Here is a 26577-nt window from a genome sequence, read left to right as displayed (position 1 = left end):
CCCCCCGCTGCGTGCGCTAAAGTATAGCTAGCTTTGGAATAACGACAGAGTCGAACGAAAAGTGAGCGCGTCAAGAAGCCAGAAACATCGCCGGTTTCTAACACGCGGCGCACCTGTTCGGTGCCCCCTTTGTGAACTTCTTTTTGGTAGCGCCGAGGCCAACCTACCATCGGTAAATATTCAAATATGACTTTTCCAATTAATATTATCAGGAATTATATTCCTAAATTTGGTTTCGTTTATTTCGTATTGTTACTTCGAAATTTAACGGGATTAATCGGGTTATTTCAAATTTTAAACGGTTAATTTCTTAATATTTAATGTATAATTTTAATTGTATTCGTAAAGATAATGTTATTTAAAGATTAATTTAATTTTTGTCCTCTTTTAGGCGTTTCGTGGTCGAGATATCGTCTTTTGGATAGAAAGTATCGTCCAAAAACGAAGGCAACAACTTGTGGATCCGCGCCATTTTCTTCGACTTGGATTTCTACGCGTCTCTGACGCGTTGGGCCGCGGGGACTGGTGGTCTCGCTTGCCTTTGAATTCACCTTCGTATTTTCTTTCTCCCCACGACCATCTGCCGCGTCTTCTTTGAGTTCCCGCGTTTGCCGGATTGGATTACGCTACGTTTTGAAAAGTTGAGATAATTTCTGTCTCGGCATGGCGTGTTCGGCGGTGACCTTATCGGTAGCAACGATCGCGGCGGTGGTGGCCGTGGCCTGTCTGGCCATCGCGTTCGGAACGGACAATTGGTACGAGATCCGAGTGGACAGAAACAAGACCAAAGTCAAATTGGAGAGTTCCGGCGGTGACCTGGCTCAAATGGAGACTGACGTTCGATTTTTCAGCCGAGACGAGGGTCTGTTCAGAGTCTGCTTTCCCGATAAGAAACCCAAAGGTGGTGAGTTTGGACTAAACTTATTTTATTTCATCGTCGGTAATTATCTAAGGACATGTCTAGGCTACGCTTTAGTACGTTGTACATTTGTACTGTTATATTTCTCCCTTTGTATCCTTACAGTAGGTAAGTTAAGGAAAAAATTAATTATTATAAAACTGAGGGGGCTAAATCCTCTACAGGAGGGTTGTACACCGGTATTACGGTATTTTTTTTGCGTTAGTACAATATTTTGTTATAAGATTGAATCCGGAGATTTTTATTGGAAATGTTAATTTTTCCTTTTTGAAATTCAAAGAGGTTTTTGAAATCTTAATGTTGCCTTTTTGAAATTCAGAGATTATGTTGAAATCTTAATAGTTCCTTGTTGAAATCTTAATAGTTCCTTGTTGAAATCTTAATAGTTCCTTGTTGAAATCTTAATAGTTCCTTGTTGAAATCTTAATAGTTCCTTGTTGAAATCTTAATAGTTCCTTGTTGAAATCTTAATAGTTCCTTGTTGAAATTAAGACTTTTTTAAATGGTAATTCAGTTTTTGAAATTAGGACTTTTTTAAATGGTAATTCAGTTTTTGAAATTAAGACTTTTTTAAATGGTAATTCGTTTTTGAAATTAAGACTTTTTTAAATGGTAATTCATTTTTGAAATTAAGACTTTTTTAAATGGTAATTCGTTTTTGAAATTAAGACTTTTTTAAATGGTAATTCGTTTTTGAAATTAAGACTTTTTTAAATGGTAATTATTTCGTCTTTGAAACCTTAATATTTTATTTTTAAGAATCTGATATTTTTTTGAAATACCATATTTATCAATTTCTTTTGCACATGTTTGACAGGTATTAAACATTAAGCGGTATTTAAATAATTATTAATATATTAGAAATAAGAAATACGTTATGATATTTAATTATTGGTTTAACTCGGGAATATCTGGTAATTCATTGCTTGACATAACAAATGAGATTTTTGATTTCAAAGTAAAGCGGTAGGAAAAAACCTACATTTAAATGAATGTAAACGCGTAATTTATTATTCCAGCAAGAGTGGTGGTAGCGTGAATTTCCCGTGTCAGCTACTAAGAATAATGGCAACATTTTTACGTGAACCTTGGGAAAATTTGAATGCGGTTTAAAAACAGGTTTTTTCGCTACATTTAACGAGTGATATCACTGAGAAATTGCTTAAAACAAAATCGAAGGAGATAAAGTTCAGCTGGTAGGCCTCGATTTTTACCAAAACTTTTTAGCTTCTGCTGGTATATTTTTTAGCCCCATCCCCCCCGCGGGTGGCGCCAAACTTTGGCGAGATCACACTCAACGAATTTAAAGAGATCGCGACTCTTGTTGGAAATTTTTCTCTTTCGAAGTACCGGTAGTTTAATAGGCAGAGAACACAGCCAACGCTTAGAAGGATGAGACAGAAAAATTGCCCGGGGGGGAGGAGACTTGATTTTTTTTTTATGTGACGAAGAGTGAGGTTGGCTCTTCTAGGCGCGGGAGAAATAACTACGTGGTGATGGTGGCGTATAACCTGTTTTTCCCTCCCCGACGCTTCGAGGCATTTTTGGGCAAATTTGCCTTCTGCCGGCTCGTACGGACTGACTTAACTCTGATCGTAATTTTTATAATGTTTAACGAGAAGAAAATTCCTGGAATTTTTCCGTGTATATATTACTTAAGCGAGATCAACTCATCTCAGTGGTGCTGACGGTGTTCGCCATTCCTACTTGCTTAGCGTTCGTGACCCTTAAGAGAATGTATACATTATCCTTCGTATTCGTGCTTTGGGAGAAGATGGAGAATTTTAGGTGTAATTTGAAAGGCCGTTAAACAAAGCGTAATTTCGAGCGGTATTTGTATAGTTGGGGAAAATATGGAGTTAAAACACTCGTGAATTCCATTTTAACCTCTATTATTTTGGGATGCTCTAGCCAGAACCGTGTTCAGGGTTACCACACGTCAGGGAAGTCGAGGAATTTAAAAATTAGCCTAAAAAGTCGGGGAATTTTATGAACTTGTAAAAATTCGAAATGTCAGTGAATTCAATTTTATCTTGACACTTTTTGAAGGTAATTTTTCTCTAGATATATGACAAATTCTATGATTATCATTCATTTCCTTGAAAGTTTGGCTAGTTTTTCCAGAAGTGAAGAGAAGCACATTGTGAAAAACTAAATGAAAAGAGACTTAAAACTGTTTTAAAATTCACAATTTATTGATTTTTAAAATCGTTTTAAGTCTTTTCATTTAGTTTTTCCAGCATTGCAAATAAGATTTTTACTAAAATAAGTCCATTTATAACTTCAGATAAAAGTAAAATATAAATAAAAATTTTGGCCGGAAAAGGTCAGGGAAAATCTCTTAAAATGGTCCGGAAATTTTAATCTAAAAATTGTGGCAACCTTGTTAGTTTAAAGGGTGATGTATCTTAAAATCTAAATATTTTTTCTCCAAGAAAAAAAAACTATTTTTGGCTACTGAAAGTTGGATAATCTTGTTTTCGAAAGGTGCTTAGATTTGCAAAGTGAAATTGACTTTTACCCGCATTTATACCTGCCTCTATATGGCGTGGCTTAAAATTAGGGCGACAAAAACACATTGTGGAAATTGTAGCGAGATGTCGACCCTTTTTTTTTAGCGTGTAGAAAGGGGGAAGAAAAATATCTGGTTTGTCGACCTTTAAGGGGCTCTCATTCGCTCGCTATAGTAATATCTCTTTTAGGGTCATTGCCAGATAACATTTTACTCAAAACGTAGGTTGTATCTCCCGTATTATTTTGACGAGTTCCCTCGGGGGACCAGCATTTCGTAAGAGGTACGCGTTATTTGAAAAGTCATTTCGCGGTGGTGTAAACATCGTCTCGAATTGACACGCTATAAGAGTCTTCTATACTCGGCTATTGAGGACATTTCCCGAGAAAAATCATTCCTTCGACTGTCGGGATTTCGTTTGTATTCCAATTGAAATAACAACGTCGTTTTCCCCAGCGGGAATATCCTGGTTTTTTAATTTGTCGAAAATAAAAATGAGGATGAGTCGTCGTAAGGATTGCACTTTTGGCTGTTTCCCACACTCGCTAATTCGGATAGCGTACGCGACAATAAATATTCATCAAATGTACTAGTTTGCGATTTCCCAAGGGTTGATTTACAAAACGAAATATATACGCGTAATTTACGAAAATATTGTAGCCCCAATTTTCCCAACTCATTTGATTATTTTAAAAGATTTTATCGACATCCGCGTGCTCCAAAACTCTTCTAATGCCCAAACTAGCGCGTTACGGGCAGTCACTTAGTTTTCTTATTATCTAATATCTTCGACTTTGGGCTGGGCGTGGTTTTCCTTAATATAAATTATTCTTAGATAGGCAATTATGATATAAACATTAAAAAATTCTAAAAACTCTACTTTTTATTAAAAAGTTAATATTTTCGATGTAAATTTTTATATTTCAGGTTGACCACAGTTTATATATTTCCTTTTTCCCTGTAATATAACGTTATTAATTTTTCTCTTATAATTTAATTAAATTTCCTAAAATACGCTATATTTTAACTCAACAGTCTGAAGAATTTAAAATAGTTATTTTGCCCTTAGAGTTCGACGATTTCTATCGTCTGCTTACATATTGATACGCTTTATTTTTTAGAACAAAAACACGAGAACCACCAATGGTCTAGAGAGTTAGGATAAAAACGCGAACATGTAAAGAGACCAAAAAGTTTTCGGTCTCTTTACTTGTTCGCGTTTTTACTCATTTTTTAGAAAATCCTTATTTCCAGCCCTGTTCCGACATTTCATTTGTCTTGTGAGCCACAAGTGTCAGCTTCGTCGTCTGCTTATAATTTTATAATAAAGATGGTTCCTATTTTTAATTATTTTCAGTTATAACTTTTATTTTGAAGTTTATACCCCGTTTAAACGATTTCGAAAACCGTTTTCTCTTGGGAGGAAATTATACAATATTTTTTCCTTTTTTTCTTCCCAATTTTCTTTCTATATTTCGCCAAGAATGTATTTATTTCTACTCAGGGAGAATGAATATGTCGAGACTATCGACGGACACGTTGAGCCCCTAACCCCGTCAAGCTAAGGGGGGGGGGGGGGAAGGAGGCGGTCTTATTGTTTGTGTCCTCGCTGCAGCGTTAATCGCGTCGAAAAACGTAATTTTTTTAACCAATTTTAAGAACCAATGAGATTGCAGTATTATTTGATTTTATTAAAGCGGAGGAGAATACCGGGGGCCCCAACGGGTGGAATTGGAGAAACGCTAAAAATAATCTCGACATATTCATTCTCCCTGAGTATAAATCAATACATTCTTGATTTCGCTGATAAATTTCCTATAATTCCTTTAAAGGATTTTAAAATATTCTGTGGTCACCCTGATATACGAGTCGTGATCAGTCCAACGGGCGGGGATGATAAGCTTCGTCGACTAAAGCCTAAACGCCTATTTTAGTACTTGTTCCTTCCTCGAAAGAGAGCGACCGCGATTAACTAAATAGAACAGGGTCGATTTTCCTGCCATTTTCAATATTTCTCGAGATGCGTTAAAGTTACTCGAGCATCTCCAGTTAAAAGCTACCTCAGGACCAACAACACGGTTCGTAGCACGCGATTCCGCTGACCATAGACTAGCAATCCCCGCGGACCATTCCTTGGATGTTTTCCCACTTTTATTCGTGCGTGTCCGAAAAAAAATCCTTCTCACGTAGTACCCGCGGGATTCGGATGGGAACTGCTGCCAATTCGACGCAAACCGTACCCCACCCTCATCGCTTCGGGGTGCGCGCTTTCATTCCAGTAGCACTCCCCCCTCAGGGTGGGTACGTCGCTGGAAAATCTGAAAAGGCTTTCGGTCAGGATCGCGTCTTGGCCCGTTTGATCTTTCGTACGCTCACGAACGCTTTGATGAGATTCGTTTTCCCACGATATTTGAGAACGCTTCGACGTTCGCGGGAGATTCGGACAATTTCGCCTTTGAAAATACGTTTCTATTGTGAAAACGCTCGTCTAGCTTGAAGAAGTCGAAATACAAACCTGTTTAGAATAGTTTTTCTCGCATTTTTATTTATCTCAAAATTAACTATTTCGGAAGAGTTATTTAATGTAAAATTTATTTACTTCCCTCTTCCATTTTACTAGGTGTTTCAAAAGGGTGATGCGAAAATTTTAAGGAATTGTAGGGGGTGAGTTGAAGTATGCCTGTTTTTCCCATTTTCTAACGATGAGTTAAAAGAGCCCCAGAGAGCTTTAAAGTGTGGCCTACTAGCCCCTGGAAGTAAGCTAAACCATGCCGCAGGGAAATGCGACCATTAAGGTTTGGCCGTTTGGGTTCGTATGATGGGTAAAAAAGGACTGTGTAAACTGTAAAAAGGTAAACTTAAACAGTATTTAAAGTCCCTGCTGCTTGGTTTTGCGCTTGTTGCAGCCTACTTCCAGGGGCAATGTATTGAAGTTACTAAGAATATTTCAGCATAGCATTAACCCCTCACAGCTTTTGTGGATAAAGTTCGTCTGCATTTAAGGGGCATTCAAAGTCATACCATATAGCAAACTTGAATCTGAAAGCAGACGAATTTAAGCTACAAAGGCTGCGAGGATAGGAATCAGAATCCTGTAGTCCAATATTCTTAGTAACTTCAATTCATTCTTGCCAGGGGCTAGTAGGCCACACTTTAAAAGCTCTCTGGCGCTCTTTTAACTCATCTTCGGAAAATGGGAAAAAAAACAGGCATACTTCTCAACGCATCCCCTACAACTCCTTCAAATTTTTGCATCACCTTTTGAAACACCCTGTATATTAGAATTTTAACCAAAATAGACAATTTCCGCCTGTTTTATAAATTCTATTCTGTTTATAAATTAAATTTGAACGGCAAACATTGCCTGGTAAATACGGGAATTATTTAATAATAAATGTATGCCTTCGTGACGATAACGAGATTGTAGGAAGCAGTGTTTGTGGTGTTTTTAGCCGGTTTCCTCGTAGTACTTTTCATAAAAGGGTTGCAGACTCGTTTTCCTAGAAGCTATTTTCGTGTAAGGGTGTATTGTATAATAAATATAAACGCGAAGGCTCTTTACAATTGGCCGAGAACAATCGGCCGCGGATTTAACGGGACGAGAAATGCCCCCTTCCAGCACCCCGCGTCCCTTTTCAAACAGTTATTCCGCCATATTCCGAAAATAAAATTGTTTTCATCTTTTGGTCGTTAGTTTGGTAAACATCCTTTCTCAGAAGTTAATTCATTAGGACTGGGCTCGGTAATGCGCCGCTCGTAAGAGTCTCCATAAATCTATAATTTTGTTACTTAAGCGTGACACTTCCAATTCTTCAAATGCAAACGTTTTACTGACAAGGAAACTACCCGGGGTGGTTATCACTGATTTTGTTGAAACTCGGGGGTTAGGTAGACCTTATGGTAGTATGAAAATTTCCAAAGGGAAAAGTTGCAATTGGCTTTAGTTTTCCCATGGCAACCGAAGATGTTTTTGATCTCTCAAAGCAAAAAATCTCCATTTAAAAAAGCGTGGGATTTTCTCGGTTTCACGGGGTACCTTACTTAAAAAATTGGAAAATTAAAGGGAATATAATCTGCAAAGCCATCTTTATGGAAGACTCCTTCAATATTTCAAATTTCCCTGCACAGTGGCGCCAAACATTTCTAATGCCAAAGGCAAGAGCGGCCAAAGCTGCAAGCGTTGGTGTTCAAAAACCAAATACCTGAGGTTATATTCCCTTTAAATTTTCAAAACTTACCCAAAAAAGATTAATTTGACCTACCTTGGGTAAATTGGATCGAGGATTTTGCGTAAAATTTGTAAATTTTGGTTAAATTTTAATAAAATTTGGGTAACTGAGAAAATCTCATGCTTTTTTAACGGAGTGATCAAAAACATTTTCGGTTGTCATAGGAAATCCCATTGTAACTTATCCCTTTGGTGGCAAATTTCATATTACCTTAACCTCAGCCTTTGACAGCGCCTCGCTAGGGGGAGATTTTCTTCTTGCGATGACGTCACTCCGTTACTAGTCCTCAGTAATATATTCCCCAAAGTGACAAACTTATGGAACATTATTATAGACGTATGGTGTCACCATAAGTCTATAATATTGTTCCATAAGTTTGTTACTTTGGTGAATATATTGCCCAAAGAAATAGAAGAAAAGGGGTTTGCCGCATTCTTTTTCTTCTGTCTCTTGATTTTACCAAGAATGTATTGAAGTTACTAAGAATATTTCAGCATAGAATTAACCCCTGGTACCATCCTCATAGCTTTTGTGGAGAAAGTTCGTCTGCATTTAAGGCGCATTCAAGGTCATACCATATAGCAAACTTGAATGGGAAAGCAGACGAATTTAAGCTACAAAGGCTGCGAGGATAGGAATCAGAATCCTGTAGTCCAATATTCTTAGTCACTTCAATTCATTCTTGATTTTACTGAGCTAGTAACGGAATGACGTCATCACCAGACGAAAATCTCCCCCTAGCGAGGCGCTGTCAAAGGCTACGTGTGACGCGGGAGCGAGCGGATGCGAAACGGTGACAAAGCCCGTAATGCAGTTTGTCTCGTGCTCTCAGTAAAACTTTGGCATGTGAAGAATAGAAGTACCACATTTATGTAACAATATTATACACTTATGGTGTCGCCAGAAGGTAATAAAATAACCCTTAAGAGAGAAGTATCGCGATAGGGCATTAGAGAAACACTTAACTTCTACAGGCTCGAATGGCTCAAAATTTAGTCTGTTACTTCGCTTAAAATTGTAAAAATATTTAACCGATGAAATAATTTATGACGGTCTTCGCCTAGTACTATTTTGTTCTTCCCAAACGTGTACTGGACCCACGTTCAGTGTAGCCGATGCCGCCTTATTCCACGTAACTCTCCAAGAATTAGGCTTAGAAGGACCACTGATATTTCAAACGAAAGGAAATATCATGGCTCTCGGTAACCCGTTATGAACTTTGGAGATTTTGGTCATTTGCCCATTTTAGTGCTTTTTGGTGATATTAGACTTTAAATGTACAATTTTTAAACTAAGACCGACTTGGTTGAAAATTATAGTTTTGGTTAACACTGGTCATTTCTGAACTACGTTCCCGGTTGCATTAAGAAATTATTTTGAGGGAGATTTCCGGCCAATTCGCGAGACCCCACAATACGCGTTACGAACTATTGTGATATTTAAATTTCGTTACAGTCGAGCTTATTTACCACACCAGGTAACTCAAAAAATTCGGTTTGTCTGAAAATTAATTTAAATTCACGCGTGTGCGTTTCGTTACCTTATTTCCAAAACCAAGTAACTAGAAAAATTAATTTTCGATAAAATTTAAATTATTTAAAATATATTTAATACATCGGGGGGGATTGTTTGTACTTAAATGTCCGTGACATCTTGTTTTTAATCAACGGGATATTGCGCAGGTACATGAGCGTAGCGAATAACATTACCCAGATAGGTAGATGCAAACTTATTTCGTCAGAGATATATTACATCTGATTTAACTCATCGCGGAGGAATGTAGTAATGTATTCCGAATACGGAAAATACGTACATGACTGAAAATAATTTAGATAAGGTCCCACGTAAAAATGCTTTCCTGGCTTGGAATTTACGTGGCCACTATATTATTTTCCCGTTTCCTTCAATTTAGGGTTAATGAGGATTTTTTTTCCATTTCAAATTAATTTGATTTCCTCATTAAATGAGACGGTTGCCGCCGGATCTCGCCGTTTTTTGTTCTTGTTGGTCTGATTTTATCGTCATTCCCGATAAGCGTATATTTATTAAATTTGGGACAACTTGACCCTATTTGTCGCGAGGCCCGGAATGTGGTACGGAAGGGCCCTTTTTTATACCAATCTTGATACGGGAACCGATTCATCTTCGTTGAGGTTTCAAAATTAAATTTTCTAACCGAAAACTGGTTTGCATTTTTTTTATCGAGTACGAATTTTAAAGGGAACTAATTAGAGGAGTTCGCGATGTTGTAAACTTTTAAAAGGCGGTTCCCTCACTTCGTCGAGTACAGGCGCATTCGTCGGAAAAGGGCTGAAATTGACAGAAAAATGAAAATAGCGCGGAGGTTTTACCAAATCCCACGTCCTCGGCGAGGCCGCCATCTGTTTCTCCGTTTGGAGAAAGGTCGAATTAGAAGTATACCCCGTAGACTTAACCTTCTTCCCGGCCTTCGACGTAACTGGCCAGTGAGAGATTTAAGGGTTGGTACCCTTAGACTTGACTTTTCGTAATGCTTTGAAAGTCAACAGGCGGGTACCTCTTAGAGTGAAAACGTTTATTTTATTTTATAATTTTCCAAAGTGAGTTGTCGGTCGATTCGTAGGCGTTCCTTGTTTTAGAAAAGCGTCAAAAATGCTGGGCCTCGCGACCTAGCCCTCGCGCGTGTTTCAATGTACAAGCGGGCATTTTATCTCTTTGACTACATCTGATGATTCTTATCCACCTGTATTCTTTTTAGTCTAATGGTTTGACACGGTTCCCCGTATATTCAAATGATGAACAGTGTCATTCGTCGCGTCGCTTCTATGGAAAAATACGCCTCGAAATTGAGTTTAATATTTCGTTCCCTATAGTACTCTGCCGAAGGTTGATCTTTTGTTTGTAAAGTTTCGTCGCCGAGCTTCAAAAGGACTTTAAACGAAAACTTACGATGCCTTTATTGGTCGCAGTCAAACTATCCATCAAAACTGTTTGTTCCAATTTATCGCTTTCGTTGACATTGTAATTTATATTCTCGTTTCCATTGGCGTGAAAACGACGGGCTGAAGACCCCTGATATCTGAATTGCTCAAGTTGTTATTGTTCTCTCCCAAGTATCTCTCAAATTGATTTCGTGACTTTGAACAATTTTTTACGTCATATCGTTACCATTAAATTTGTCTGGGAAAATTTTCATCCATTAAGAGTCGAATTTTATTCCGCAATAATTCGTGACGGGCCACACGTACCTTTTGTTTCATATCGTATGTTTACATCGTGTCTTAGATATAATATTTATCAAACAAATCGCCCCAATTGATTTCGTGAAGAACGTTGTTTTAATAGTATGGTTATCAAACTTCAAATAAGGTAATATTTAGTAGCGGAAAAGTGTTAAAAAAAATCGTAATTTTAATATTTTAATAACTAAATTTTGTAGGTAACATCAGTAGCGGAGGCAGGATTTTTGGGGAGGTAGGCCAACCATTTGGAAGCCCTCCCCCCAATTATGGGGGGAGGGCTTTCAAATCCGTCCACGTGGATTATTTAATTTTTTTTAAGCAAGTGGTGCAATATTTGGGTAAAATGGGTGCGCGACGAAAAAATTAGAACTAATAACACTTAACGAATGAGTGGTTATTTACTTATTTCTACGACTGAATTAGTCTATCAATTTACATTGATTCCTTCGGTACTTTGCGTGTACACCCCTTACATCAGAACTTACAACTTTACGAAAATGAATATACATAGGTATACTAAGTAAAGTAAGTTTTAAGAACCATTTATTTGTAAAGATAAAATTAAAGATACAATTGAGATAAAGAAGCGCTCGCCAAAAATTAAAACTAAAAAATAAACTACTGTCAAAGAAAAGTTACTGGTGCCTTTGAAAGGAATAAAAACAGCAGTGTCGTTTAGCGAATCACTCGCATTGAATATTGAAAAATTAATTAATAAATAATTTCTCAAACAAATTACAGAATTTTCTTGTATTAAATAATTTGCTGGCCCCTTAAGACGACTTTTGGAGGCCCCTACCAAAATTTTAAGTAGGCGCGGGCCTACCCCGGCCTGTTGCTACTGGCTGACATTATGGTCCCGTAACCTATGGTCTTAATTTTTCCAAACATATTCTAGTCAAAATCGTTAAAGGCTTAACCGAACAAAGAAAAGTAATTTAAGAAAATTTCGGAGGTCTGAGGAAATTCCATAATGTTACAAAGTGTGCTATTTCCGAAAGCTAGACAAAGGCTGGAAGTCGGCACCACCTGACTTGCGGGAGGGGGGCAGCGAAAGCTAAAAAAAATGTAACAATAACTTGATAGGATCCACAGCAACCTACATTCTTGGCCAATTTTTCCTTACGTATATTAAGTTTTTAACTTCAACAAAATCGGAGTTTACCTGATAATTGAGTCGAAGGGTAAGAGACGTTAAAGTCTCTATTGGCGAAGGTGTAAGGTAACGATCGAATCGTCTAAAGGTAATATACTTTTAGAGATGAAAAAAATCGTGTTCTTCCAAATTGAAAAGAGAAAAGGAATTTCGTCACAGACGGTAGCTTTTGTTATTTAGACCTCTAGATTTTAATGATATACTTTTTTTTTAGTCGAAGCCCAGTTTTCAGTTTTGGTTAACCGCAAAATCGAAACAAACTAGCTTCGGCGTACTTCCATTTTTTGTTTTTGTTTACGATCATTTTATCGAACGTGGCATACTTAGCCATTCAACGATGTTTAAATTCGCCGGCTTTGCCATATTTTTTTAGTATTGGCACGTTGCAATAATTATTTAATGAAAAGAATATGAAAGTTTGCGTATTTTACACGTAGGCCGTAACTTTTTCACTGATACAACTGTGAAGTTAAATTGGGGGCTTACTAATGGACAGGGTTTTAGCCAGCTTTGGCTGATTTAAGTCAAGATTTAAATTCAGTGTTTTTTTAATTATTGATTAAAATTAAACAATGTATTTCAATGAAGGAATACACAATGGCAAAAAATGAGTTTAAAAAAACTATCTAAGCAAACTAAATATTAAATAGTAATTAAATTTAAGATTCATTATTAAGTAGCATTGGCCTTATGTTGAGGTTGCGTCACGGGTGACGTATCGATGACATAGGGTGCCTCGTTGAATTTACTCTTGTTTTTAAGCATAAATTAAACTGAACCGAACTTCTACGTAATTCGTGACGAATGAGCTACACAAAAAACAATTCAGATTAGCTAACAGGTAAAAGTAAAATATCCGTTAATTATACAATGAAAGAAATAAATTGTATAAAAATGAATAAAATCAAAATAATATTTATGCAAAACAAATTAATTGATTTTTTAATAAAAAAATCAAAAGTGCCAACCCTGGTTTTAGCACCCCACGATCATTTAAAAGAAAACATTGGTCTCCTACGTCCAAAATATCAGACGACGTATGCCTTAAATATTTATTTTACAAAATTGTCTTTCCAACAAGTATGCGTGCGTGACGATTTTTAGAAGGCGAAATTGTAGAAATTTGACGGGGTTCGCTAAACCTGTTTAATGAATTAGAAGGCTAATTGGGTCCATTATTAAACCGTTATAGTAAAGGTAAGCCGTGATGGTCATGTTGTAACACAGATTTGTTAATTGTAATGCTAATTGATGTTAGGAAATAACGCCCATACACGATTACGGTTACGAAATATTTCTGTTAGGAGATTTGATTCCGGAGTTTTTCGCGGTTGAACGCGTTGAATAAATACTAATTTCGTGGTCAAATTTATAATTTCGTTCCCGAAAAATGCATTTGGTCAGAAATTTATATACCGGTGCTCCATGCGAATCAAAAACCCTGCTACACCGTTGGTCTCATCAGAATGCCCTACGCCAGCATCGGCAAGCCCGTATAGGTGACAAAACAGTCACGGGTAGTAGAACCCTGCTACTGATGGTCTCGCCCTCGACGCGAGTCATCCCGACCAAAGGCGTGCTTGCAGCTTCCACTTCGAGCACAGCTGGGGGATTAGTGGATTATCATCGGCAAGTAGATGGGAATTAATATTAAAACCGTTTATTAATGGGTGGAGCTATGCAGGTGTAGTTTTTAGTACTTTTCCGGTGGCCAAGAAGGTGACGTTGGAACCTATTTAACTCGCGTTAGATCGCCGAGATAAGAGATTCGATTGATTCGCTTTTACGGTGGCTCGATTTTTCAATGAACGCTTTTAAATTGCTTTTCCGAAATATTCCGAGTCATTTAATTAAAAGGAAAAAATTTGTCTTTATATATTTTTCAAGAGAAATCAAAATTCCATTTTTCCAACCCTATTTCAAAAGGGAGTGCCCTTATATATATTTCGGAATAATAATTTTTGACGTACACTCAATTTTTATGGCTTACGAAAGTAATGAAATTCTTACTTAGTTCCCGACGCGGTGGAATTTGAAACGCACTGGGTTACGGAGAAAAGAGAAGTAGGTTATATGATAGCTTATCCGTCTTGTAATACGTTAAATTGAGCTGGTTTGATCAAATTTCTCCAGTGACAAGGTGTGTTTCTGGAGAACGCAGTTTCAGATGGCTTTTTGACCCCGGCTATATTTTCTACGTTACATTAGACTAGCCTTATTTTTTTCGCGGCTTGGTATGCGTGCCTAATGAAAGCTAGGATGTCTGAAGGTCGGCCGCCTTTCTGGCAAAGACGTCGTTTTTTCTAGCCACTACCAGAAAATAATCTTCTAATGTTTTCTTAAAGAGATAACATTTTCTGCGATATTCTTAACTCGTTACCTTGAGCGTATTTTTCTCTAGCTTACGATAAATGACAGGAAATTTAAAAATAATTAAATTCCAGGATTCCTTATCTTCCATAAAACCGGTACCTCCTTGAATGGCGCCGAAACTACATTTTTATACTACAAAATAAATCGCTTGAGTAATTTTGGTACTTTAGAGATCTAATATTGTATACCCAAGGATTGAATTTAACGTTACGTCATCTGATATCTGATAATGATCGTATGTGGCGAAATGGTCCTTTTATAACCCTTCAGTGTTATTTTCAACGCGAAGTTCAGTTCAATTTGTCATCCTTTGTATTGAAATAAATATGAACAACCGATGGACTGTTCAGTGAAATTTGAAAAATGCGAAAATGTATAAAAGTCCATCAAATGTTATGCTTAGCTTTTTAATTCGGTTTGTTTGTAGCACGACAGATACCCTACCATGGAAGAATTACTGTAGTACTGATTAACTACGAACCGGGTCGAGTTTCGCGTCTTCCATTTTATGCTCGAAGGCCTATTGGTCAGAGTTTCGTATAAAGTTTCGTAATTTTTTGAAATTAGAAAAACGCGAAAATGTTTAAAAAAAAATTGGTATTGAACCTTGTTGGTCAATGCTACACGCGAGGGGTTTAGGCAATTATTGACAGATTTCCGTCGACTTCCCAGTCATATTATGATTAAGAAAATATCTTGGATTTTTAAGATTTCCATGAGACTTAAAAAAAATTGGTCGAAGCTGTATTTTTTTTTTTGACTGATCCGAATTTCTTTTGATTTCCAATGATTTAATGATTTCTAATATATTTTTTTCAAATGCATTAAATATTTCCCAATTTTTATGGATTTTTTCTTGATTATTTTCCATACTATTGATTTTTTTGACTACTTTTACAGATTTTATAAGCATTTTGGAAATTTTTATTTTAAGAAATTGATTTTTTTAAATCTCGGCTACACGCGTGTTTTATGTAAAATATTCCGCATGATTTCCATTTAAATTTCTCAATGAAGGTGACTTTTTAACGACCAGTTTCGTAACACGGTAGGTTAATTAGCTTTCTTCGAACGAAATTGAACTATTCAAACTTTCCCACCGCGTTAGAATAAGGCCACTACATTTTTACTCTTCCACTATAAGCGTTATTCGGAAGAAAAAAATCAACGCTACACGGTATCTTATTCACCGGAGAGATAATAAAAAAAAACCTTTTTGAAATTTTGAAAGATGCGAGTATATAGGGCATGCTGCTAAAAGTAATAAATAAAGGTTGACCGAATCCTGCCACGTACTCCGGATTAACCCATTTTCACGCAATGTTTTCCCCGTTCAGAGAAACATTTCCAGTCTCGACCCAAAGACGTCTCAAATGAAAAGGTTCCGGGAAAAAACCTATCGCGAATCATTCTTGGAAAATAGAGAAAATTCCGTAATACGGTAACCGTGAAAATATGCCGTACATTAATTTTCTCAAACTTCGACGTTAGGGGTGATGTTTAGGTTCCGTGATCAAATTAAAGAATTTCTTCTCGGGAAAAAGCGTGACTTAGCCGAAATATTTTTCGTGGCGATCTATACGGATTTCTTTTTGTTTTTACCTGTTAGAAGCCGTGTAATAATTTTATATAATTTCCGTACAATGGAAATTAGCTGGTACCCCGGTTACCTAACTTTCCCTCTCGCTTGTTTTGATGGTGGTTTAAATTAGATAGGAATCGGGATCTTATGCCATTACACGTTTTTGTTTTAACTTTTTACTCTTTTTTGCGGGGAGGAATAAAGTAACGGACGGCGGGTTTGGGTTGTATTTAAGCATTCTGTTTTTACTCTGATCATCCTGTAAGTCGTTAGGTCTATAGCTGAAACTCTGGTATTTCGGGTTTTACATGGTAAGTGCGCGTGCTGCTTCCGGTTTATCGAGTTTTAATTATACCTTTTTTTTACCGTTTTTACGGGCCTTGTCAAAAAGTGACGTTTTATATTAAATTTACGTTCACGATTTAACAATTTTCATTTTGTCGAAAAATTTGAAAGTCGTTTTGGGTGATTATAATTTGTGCCCTGCCCTGCCTTTGACAAAATTGACCTATATTGACTACGTTATTTTTCACAAAAAATAAAGGGATAAAGAAATTGCGAAATTAAGGGTATACTTCGAATAACCGAGTGTGAAATAGGAGACTCAACCTCAATTGGTTTTTTTGGTCAGATTTCAATTTTGAGGCGAGCACGTCTCTTTGTACCGAGAAATGAGCGTAGAAATTTCCTTTTTCGCGTAATAAATTTTTTAATGTTATTTCCTTGGTATTAATTTTTACTCATTTTGAATGTGATTCGGGCTCGTGTTTATCTCATTATTTTAACGGTTTCTAGATATCTGTGGATTTAATGACTAATCGAATTTTGTACGCTTGATTTAAACCCGGTTTTACAGTCTCTATGCGTTTTTTATAAAAAAAATTCCTAATGTTTATTTTGCTGTTACGAATATTTAATTTTATTTATCAAGGTGTAACGTACGATCCCTGATGTGGATAATTTAATGGTTTAAAATTTCACGGCAGAAAAAATTATTTAAATCGGTTGATAAGTGATTTTTCAGAAATACTATATAGAAATTGTATCGAAGCACCGATTATAGAAATTTCTAAAATTTGAAATATAATTTCAAACTCGATAAAAATGTCAGACCGGTACATGGGCGGGGGTTTTTCTGTTAGCCCTTTGGGTAGATATCTACATTAATATAACAGGTCTGAATATCCCGTTTCGTGATCGAAAGCTGCCACTGCTAAATTATAATAAGAGAGCCAACAAGCTCGTCACGCTGTCATTACGGGAGACGAAATCTCCACTTTTGCCTTCTCAGTGAAGTCTTCGGGGCTTTCCTGTTTTTAGACTGTTGGATTAATTCGAAGCGAGAAATGAAAACGATCCATTTGCATGGTTGACGAACTCTTGTTTTAAACGGGCTGTTTGGGCTGGGCCACATTTTGGGAAGAGGTAGAGAGCCCTTCTTTTGAAGGTCGACGAACCTCGTTGCTGTAGTCTATTAAAATTGCAACCATTAAAAGAAATTATTTATCTTTTGGATGTCTGTGTATCTTGGAGATTAATGTAAAGATTATAACAAAATGAGCCGGCTTTGACGCGATACTTTAATCTACGCATCTATCTCCCACTTATTCGTGACTTCCTTTGTCCAAATGTTGACTTTTAGCCAGGTTTCTTTTGGCTGCGTGCCTTATTGCGCGGCCGCTTTAAGCCTTCGTTCATCATTATATTTTGATTGCGATAATTTTCATTATTTGTGCTTCCGTATTTCCGCGTTAACTCTATAGCGTCGTTCAAATTAATATTTCTTTTCTGGTTCGTCGGTCAATTTTATTGTTTTTTCGTTCTCTGAGGGAAGTAATTTAATTTTTTCTTATTTCGTGACTTTTAGATTGTTTCGTATTAATAGTTTTCGTTAGTTTGTTTCGGAAATTCGTGTTATTGTCTAACAACTGTTTGGAAAGCGGCGGGCGAAAGTTTAATTAAGGGGACTTCTATAAAGTATTGGTTTAAACTGATTGAAATAAATTTGATTTAAATAGTGATTTGTGTAAATGTACGATCGTAGGTTTTTTTAGCAATGTCAGTTCAGCAAACTTAATTAGACTTAATTAATAATTAAATTTAATTAAAATGTATTTTAAATTTTATGTTATTTTACCGCTCCACTAAAATTATTAATGATTTTGTCAAGAAAACAGGCAAACCTTAAATCAAAAAATTAATTTTAATAAATCAGGTTTAAATAAAATCAACAACCCTGGTTTAAACCGTCTGATCTTCTGGGTTAAATATATTGACATTGATAAATTTTAACATCTCCCTATTGAATCAATCGATTTGTATCTTAAAAAAACGTGCTGGTTACATTAATATTAAGAGGGGGAAACCAGAATGGAAAATGTAAAGAGGAAGCTTTACGAATTCAGGTTAATCGGCGTTGACATTTGTTGATCCCTGACCCCTGTTAGTCCTACATTCCAAATGCTAAATTTAGACGCGTATTATGACTGATCCGCGTGGTTTGCTTATCCCATATTCGTGTTCCATAGATTAGTGAAGTCTTATCGTCTAGCGTAATTATCCGCTTTCCCAGTCATATCGCACCGAAAACGAAACTAACCCTAAGGCGAACTCGATACTTTCCCTTATATGCCTGACGAAAATTCAGGGATTGCGTGACCTTTAGTTTTTATTACTTGTTCAGAATACAATTAATAACTTGATAAGATTAAATTCCATTTCACTAATAAAAACTATCTAGACTGAATAATCTTTGTTACTGTACATTAAGTAATTCCGGGTTGCCACAGTACCTGGAAATCCTGGAAAAGTCAGGGAATTTGAATATGGGTATAAAAATCAGGGAAAAGTCAGGGAATTTGAATATGGGTATAAAAATCAGGGAAAAGTCAGGGAATTTGAATATGGGTATAAAAATCAGGGAAAAGTCAGGGAATTTGAATATGGGTATAAAAATCAGGGAAAAGTCAGGGAATTTGAATATGGGTATAAAAATCAGGGAAAAGTCAGGGAATTTGAATATGGGTATAAAAATCAGGGAAAAGTCAGGGAATTTGAATATGGGTATAAAAATCAGGGAAAAGTCATGGAATTTGAATATGGGTATAAAAATCAGGGAAAAGTCATGGAATTTGAATATGGGTATAAAAATCAGGGAATTTAATTTTGGTTGAAAAAAGGAAACTTACTAAATATAGGTTAAAGAATACAAAATCTTGGCACAAAATAAGTCGGAAAATCTCCAGAGGTGATCAGGGAAAACCTGGAAAAGTCGGGGAATTTGCTTGTGAATAAACTGTGGCGATCCTGTAATTATCTCCAACAGAATCCTAGAGAATTACAATAAGTTTAGTAACATTGACCTCTTTAAACCTAAACTTAACATTGAAAATTTCATAATAATCTATTTCCGGCCCTGTTCTGTGATGTGCTAAATACGAGAGATTTCATTTTATTTTTACTCTATTTAAAATCCCTTTTAGCTCTACTATTTTCTACTCCTTATACTAATATAATCATGAGGGTCAGGTCACTTCCATTTTGGGTGCGTCTTAATCATACTAATCGCGATTAAATCGGGGTAATCAAGATTAAAAAATTTAATCGAGATTATAAAATCTAATCATGATCTAATCTTTTTAATCAGGATTTAATCAATCGATCATTATTAAATCAGATGTTAGCATTCTAATCGTGATTAAACGTGATTTAAGCATTCTAATCGTGATCTAATCTTTTAAATAAATTTTTTAATCAGGATTTAATCCTTTTAATCCGATTTAATCATTTAAACACGATTAAATCAGATTTAAACATTCTAAACATGATTTAAAGTGATGTAATCAACATAATCGTGATTAAATCGAATTTAATCAAAGTAATCACGGTTAAATTGGATTTAATTTTTCGAGGGGTGCGTCGCTAATCAAGGAAGTGACCTGCCCCTCGTATAATCATAAAGCGATGTCTCCCAAGATTAAAAACTGTGTAAATCGTTCTAGGACGACACCCTTTTACCGTCGATTTGCACATTAAACTCTTATTTCTTTTCTATTACGTATACTTGAATAATTTGAATAATGTAACATTATCGTTTCTATTTGCAGTGGATCTATACATGTCTCCCATCCAGACTGAATGCTTGAACATTAACTACTACATTCCCGAAGACGAGACGTCGGACAAATTCACGGAGCAACGATGGGAAAGACTTCGTAAGGGGCTAGATTTCTTTATATACGGAATTTGATTCTCTAATTGCAACGGCTCTTTCCCTTTGAGATGGCGCGTTGGTAATTAGTGGTATAGGCGCGTCCTGGGGAGGCAGAGACCTTCATCACCGCTTCTTCGGGCAACTTCCTTTCGAAATCCGACTCCTTTCGGTAGTTCACGGGACGAGCACCGGGCCATTGCACTCGCCTCTAGCAAATGTATAACATCGTTCTGAATTTGAATAGAAGGGAGACCCATCTTCAACCGGTTTCTCCTTTTCGCGAATCGACGAATTATGGTTACCGATAAAGTTTAAGGAGGCGGAATAATTCGTTAATTGCCATCGGCTTCCTTTCTAACCCCCCCCCCCCCCCCGCGCGCCTTTCCACCCTTACATTTTTGGGTCTCTTCCTCCGTTTCAAGCACTCTTTTTAATCATTCATGGTCGCGTATTTCCCGTTCGTTTGTCAATTAGTTTGTCCGTATATTAAAGAAATGGCGTCCTGTTCCTTAGAAAGTATCGATATCGGAAATAAAGTTTAGGGGGAAAAACAAGGTCGCGTTTCCGGTCGCGCGTTTCTTCCTCGTTAACGGTAACGACTTACCGTTTCGAATAACCCGATAAACGGAAAGCGAGCAAAAGTTACGCCTTGTCTTTCCTTAACTTAATTTATTCACATTTTAATTGTGAACTCTCGTTTCGAACTTGCCGCCACTCCAAATCGATCGAGGGCCATTTTTCGGGGTGACTGCTTCGAAGCGACGTCTATCGATGAATTTGTACTCGAGAGGAAATTTTATCATATATTAACATCGGTTTACGTCCATATTTTATCGGTCTATCAAATTCAAATTATTGGTTATTGAAGGAACGTTTTGGGCTAATTCTTTTTTTCAAGTTTTTATGAACCGGCGTTTCTAAGAGCGACCTACAGGGCAACCGTTGCCAAATCGAACTGTTCGAACTCTCCAAGAATGGCGGCCTTTTCAAACTGCTTTTCTAAAAAAAAATGGGGTGGGGGGGATTTCGCGAAAGGGGTGAGTGACCCCGGCTGTCTTCGAACAAATAAAACTGACTGGAATTTAGGTTTAAGACTTCTTATACAAAGGAACGCGTTTTGTGCAGTTTTTCGTCGTTGAACCTAAATATTGATTCAATCTATTGATGAATATTTATTAAAGAATTTCGTGTCGGGTGTCTTTGAGCATTTGCCTGAAAAGGGGTTGTTCGTGTAGGTCCGTACTTCGGTGGCGGTGGCGCCACGGGGCTAGCCCAAGTAGGCTACGGCCTGTCTTGATATTTTAACGGGGCTCCCAAATCCTACGAAAGAGGGGCCTTAAAATAATTAACGAAGAAGCTTTAAATTTCCCAAAATCCTATTGAAATTTATTACAGGGGTATGGAAATTGTCAGGATGAAACGGCAATATTTTCCTAACTTTAGGAAATTTAAAAGGGCTCTAAATAAGGGGTCATTAAAAAAATAAAATTAAGGCCCCACAAGCTCTTGACTACCTTTATAAAAACTCTCACTAGGACGTCATAGAACGTCCCCCGGATTTTCAAAGGAGTAGGCTAAATTTATTTCTCAAAAGTGGGCCCCTTTTAGACTTTGCAAATTTTTTAAGAAGGTATACATATATGACCTGGTTTGAGGCCTCGCAAATTAAATTGAAGAGGATCTAACTAAGCCCCTAAAAATAGTTTTGAGGGCCCTTAAGTCGAATTAAAAGTAGGCTACTCCTGGCGCTGACACTGCTTGAGGTGGCTCTAACTGGGCCCCTTAAAATCGATTTGTGGGCGCTCATGTAAAATTAAAAGTAGCTGGTTTTGCCTACCACTGGCCACCAATGCTTTTTCCTTAAGGAAATTAATATTGTATACCAACATGGCAGCCACGACTAAAATTACGACGTGCCCAATACCCTATCAATATCTTTTGTGTTCTTTATCTTTGAAATTAGACATGGCCCGTTCGATGGTGGCTCTCTTCGTCGTCGGGTTCTTCTTCATCTTCCTGTCGTTCTTCACGGGAATCGCCGGTTGTTGGAAAAGATCTCACGGAAACATTGTCGCCACTGGATTGTTGCAATTGCTATCTGGTAAAAAGTCCAAAGAATTCCTCCCTAGCCAAAGCGAATTCTAATCAAATGTTTTCTCAATGTAGCTTTGGTATCCGCCGGATCGATGGGCTTGTGGCACGGAGTCCAGTACTACGATTTCCAGAAGCTTCGCGACGAAATGTCCTATTTCGAATGGCCCGAGGTACGTTTATTTACCAACCTATTTGTCTTTTCGCGAAACAATAGCTTGCTTATTTGTATTGGGGGTTTTGGTTAATTTAAATATTTAGTTTAAATTTTAATGGCATTATTTTAGTGCGTTTCTTACTTTGCTCTAAGAGCTTTACTGTCCAAAGTCGCGCGTAAATGGTAGAAGACTTTATAGGTGGCGCTGTGGTACCATGGAGGAAACACGAAACATTAAAATAAAATGCAAATACGAACCTTTTCTAGCTTTTATTTACTCTTATCACAATACGCGTACCATAAAATGTCCTTACACTACTAGCTTTCAAATGCTAATTTTCCACGTCAACCAAAGCGGCGTAGTGGTAGCTTTCTCACGCGCTTAAAGGGGATAACTATAATAGTTACCCCTTCATCTCTAAACAGGCTTTAGGAAAATAATTTAATGAAAAGCCTGTTTAGAGATTACAGAGTACACAGCACTTCTAAATCTAAAAATAGTTAAGTACAATCAAAGCTACATAATTGTAACATGGGGAGTGATCCGCAACTAGTGTTCAAGTCAGGGCTCCCACCAGGTCCCTAAAATCAGTGGCGGCGCCAGGAATTTTCGCGAGGGTAGGCAAACCAAATAAATGGGCCCCCGACCCAGTACCTCCCTTTTCTCAACGAAATGCTTCAATAAAATAAAGTAGTGATGTACATGACGAACAAAAAAGTTCTAAAAACAGTAAAACGAGTCCAAATATAACAGAACTGGTTTTATTTACTAGGAGATACCTCAAAAATTTCTAAATATATTATCGACAATTGTTTCATTGTTATTTATGAATAATTTTATCTCTTGGGGCAATTTTGAGACCCTTTCTAGATCAATTTGGGGCCCCTTATAGGATGATTTTGGGGCCCCTCAAAATTCTAAGGTAGGCAGTGGCCTACCCCCTAGCGCCGCCACTGCCTAAAATACCCAAAAGTCCTTATTTTTGTTCAAGGTCCCTAATCTACCCTAAAATTGGGATTTGGTTCCAAAATTACTCTATTTTCGGGAAATTCAAGGAAATATCATAGGCTTAAAATATTTTAATAAATCTGCTCAAGGACTGTTTACTAAATTGTCAAATCTTAACGATTAACGAACAAATGTTCTAATATAGTACATAAGGTAGCGCCACAAGCTTGGTAACATTATTAAATTGTAGGACAGAGCCAAGTTTGGAATTTAGTTCATATAAAGATCTCATTTTGTTACATACATTCGTCCCTATTTGTTTCCAATTTAAAAAAAAGTTTGTCCCTATTTTTATTGCATTTAGAGTACCTATTTTTTACGATTTTGGTAATAACTTTGCGCGGGATGGGTATTTGAAAATCTCTTATACCGTTTACTTCACGGAGATAGTGATATTTTAAAACTGTAACACGTTTTAAATTGCCTTTTAGGTTTTGAGACAACGTGGAGTGACCGAGTTCTTCTATGGTTGGTCTTACATTCTAGCCTGGATCGGCGTTGGAATGTCTCTGATCACCGCCATTTTGTTTCTGTCAGCCGCTCGCTGCGTCCGTCACGAAAAGAAGGCTGAGCAAGCTAAAAACATGCAATACCTGATGCCAGTCTACCCCGACAAACGCCAACCTTACGGCTACGGATACGCCTATCCCGGACCGTACTACCCCGGCGGTTCCCAGTACGGAGGACCATATTCCTACTAACGGAATGGCCCAGAAAACCCCCTATTACAACAATCGTTCTAACAACAGCCAATCCGGGCTAAGCTACGACAACGCAAAAACTCAATGGCCAATAATATTGACTGGAGATAACCTTGTACATAGTGTTCTTTTTCGTTAATGGGATGATAAATCCCGTAATGTAGGATTTAAGGCACTAAATGATTCGTTTTTGGGGCGAATATTTTTTATTAAACACGGACAATAATACCATCCCTCCCGATAGCGCCATCTCTGATTTATTTTTTTTATAAAACTTGCGAAAGAACAAAAACAGTGCAAGTGCCAAGTTTTTGGCAAACATTCTCGTGCCTTAGAAAAAAAAGTTAAAAACAAATTAATTTTATATTTTTTGAAACTACTTAAAAAAATTTGCAGAGCGAGTTTTGGAGGACATTAGAATGAGGTTTAGCGGTAATTTAATTTTTCTCAACTTCTCATTTTATCACTTTCGTAAATTGAGAATGTTGAGATTACGACTTGTTACTGCATCCATAGCTCATTCCATAAACGTGTAAATAGGCATTAACTATAGTAATATTTATTTTTCCTTTCTCTCGAATCTATTTTCTCTCTAGGACTTGTAAATTAATTCTTTTGTTCAGTTTGAAATTGAAGAGTTTTAATTTACCTCAATCAAAACGTTTTAATAAATCATTAAATTACTATCGCGAATGCTATTATATTTGCTCTTTTAATTTTGTAGTTGATTAAGTTGGATTCTTCCGAGTTTAAAGTGGCTGTTTTGATTATATTTCTAGACCGTCCTGCAGGGACTGAATTTTTAAGCGTGTACTGTGTATCATATAGTTTGTTTTATCATTAAATATACAAAACGAAAACACTAAATGCGATTTGTATTCATTCCATATTCGCGATAGTGCTGCCAACTCTAGAAAATAAAATAAACTTATCGAAACAACGTTGCCACGTCCAGAAAATTGTTATATATTTTAGAAAACTATCCTTAGCTTTAATATACAAAACGAAAACACTAAATGCGATTTGTATTCATTCCATATTCGCGACAGTGCTGCCAGCTCTAGAAAATAAAATCAACTATTATCGAAACAACGTTGCCACGTCTATAAAATTGTTATATATTTTAGAAAACAATTTATCCTTAGCTTGAATATACAAAACGAAAACACTAAATGCAATTTGTCCAAATTCCATCTTCGCAACAGCGTTGCCAGTCAGAAAAATTAAATAATCGGTTTCAGGAAACCATTTTCTTTAGCTTGACTCACAAGGAGACATAACGAAGTGTAACCCACCGATTTTGTTCAAACTCGGGGGATTGTTAGACCTTAATGTAACTTGAAAAATCCCAAAGGGAACTTATTCAATGGGCAACCGTTTTGCCATGGCAACGAAAAATGTTTTTGACAACAAAAAATTTAAATTTTCCCATTGAAAATAATATGGGATTAATTTCAGCTCTAGAAAATAAAATGAACTATCAAAAATTTCGGAAAAATGTCATTAGCTCGAATATTCAAAACGGAAACATTAAATACGATTTGTACTAATTCTATATTCGTTACGAAGTTGTCGGGTCTAGAAAACAAAATCGACTTAAGAACAACAATTATCGTACACTTAGAAATTCGCGGTAAATTTGAAATTTTGAAAAACGCTTTATTTAATTGGGACCAATTCATAAAAAACCTTAAAAAATAATAATAATAATAATAATAATAATAATAATAATAATAAATATTGAAAATTAATTTTAACCGGTTTTTCGGTAAATCTGAAAAATATCTTGCATTATTATACGCGACCGTTTGAAATTATCGTACGATACAAAAAACTGGTTTTAAATTATCGACGTGTACTATAATTATCGTACGTCTGGCAACGTTGACGACAAAGTAATTCGTAAGGCCATAGACAGAACAATCCTTTTGTACCGTCTATGGTAAAGCCTACTCTGTTATTTGGTTTTCAGTGAGAGTGAAATGGGCTGGTGGCGTCATCTCGTATACGGAATTGGAACTAAAAAGTTCATGAATTGAATGTATTTTTTTTTTACTTTACAATAGCGATGACGTATTGTTTCAGTATGTTTTGAAACATTCCCAGTAAATCAAATCCTATTTACGCGCTCTTTTAACAAATTTAATTAGTCGGCGAATACAAAGAAGAAATCTCGGACGTTCCTTTTCGCATTCTTCTCTGTTGAAATGGAATTGAAAGAATTTCGCTCTTTTGAAAACTTTCTCCGGGCTTCCTCGGTAGACGTTGCGTGTCGTTTTAAGCGTCTGGGCTATTGTTGCGCTCCTGGTTGCCAGAAAAAGGGACGAATAGATTTACTTTAATGACTTTTTTTAAATTTTTTCATCCGCGGATAAAGGGAGCCTATTCATCTCAAGAGACACTTGGCTAATAAT

The 26577-nt window shown here is 36.6% G+C and overlaps 1 protein-coding gene across 2 annotated transcripts; it reads left to right on the top strand.

Annotated features, from left to right (window-relative positions):
• Positions 1 to 25024, top strand: LOC149932552 (transmembrane protein 114-like). Of its 2 annotated transcripts, none has more exons than XM_090156057.1 (6): positions 1 to 172; positions 392 to 901; positions 20099 to 20206; positions 22169 to 22306; positions 22372 to 22469; positions 23894 to 25024. In XM_090156057.1, exons 2-6 carry the CDS (start codon positions 664 to 666, stop codon positions 24161 to 24163), a joined length of 852 nt encoding a protein of 283 aa, XP_090012183.1. In that variant the 5' UTR covers positions 1 to 172; positions 392 to 663; the 3' UTR covers positions 24164 to 25024. The 2 variants fall into 2 exon arrangements, with proteins under 2 accessions (XP_090012183.1, XP_090012181.1); XM_090156055.1 differs by having other exon boundaries at positions 5 to 172; positions 392 to 904.
• The last annotated feature ends 1553 nt before the right edge of the window (positions 25025 to 26577 follow it).

The sequence above is a fragment of the Leiobunum rupestre genome, chromosome 8 (genome assembly GCF_980474605.1).
Source record: "Leiobunum rupestre chromosome 8, qqLeiRupe1.1.hap1, whole genome shotgun sequence".
Classification (NCBI taxonomy): domain Eukaryota; kingdom Metazoa; phylum Arthropoda; class Arachnida; order Opiliones; family Sclerosomatidae; genus Leiobunum; species Leiobunum rupestre.
Note: the sequence above shows the minus strand (reverse complement) of the source record. Positions and strands in the feature narration are given on the sequence as shown.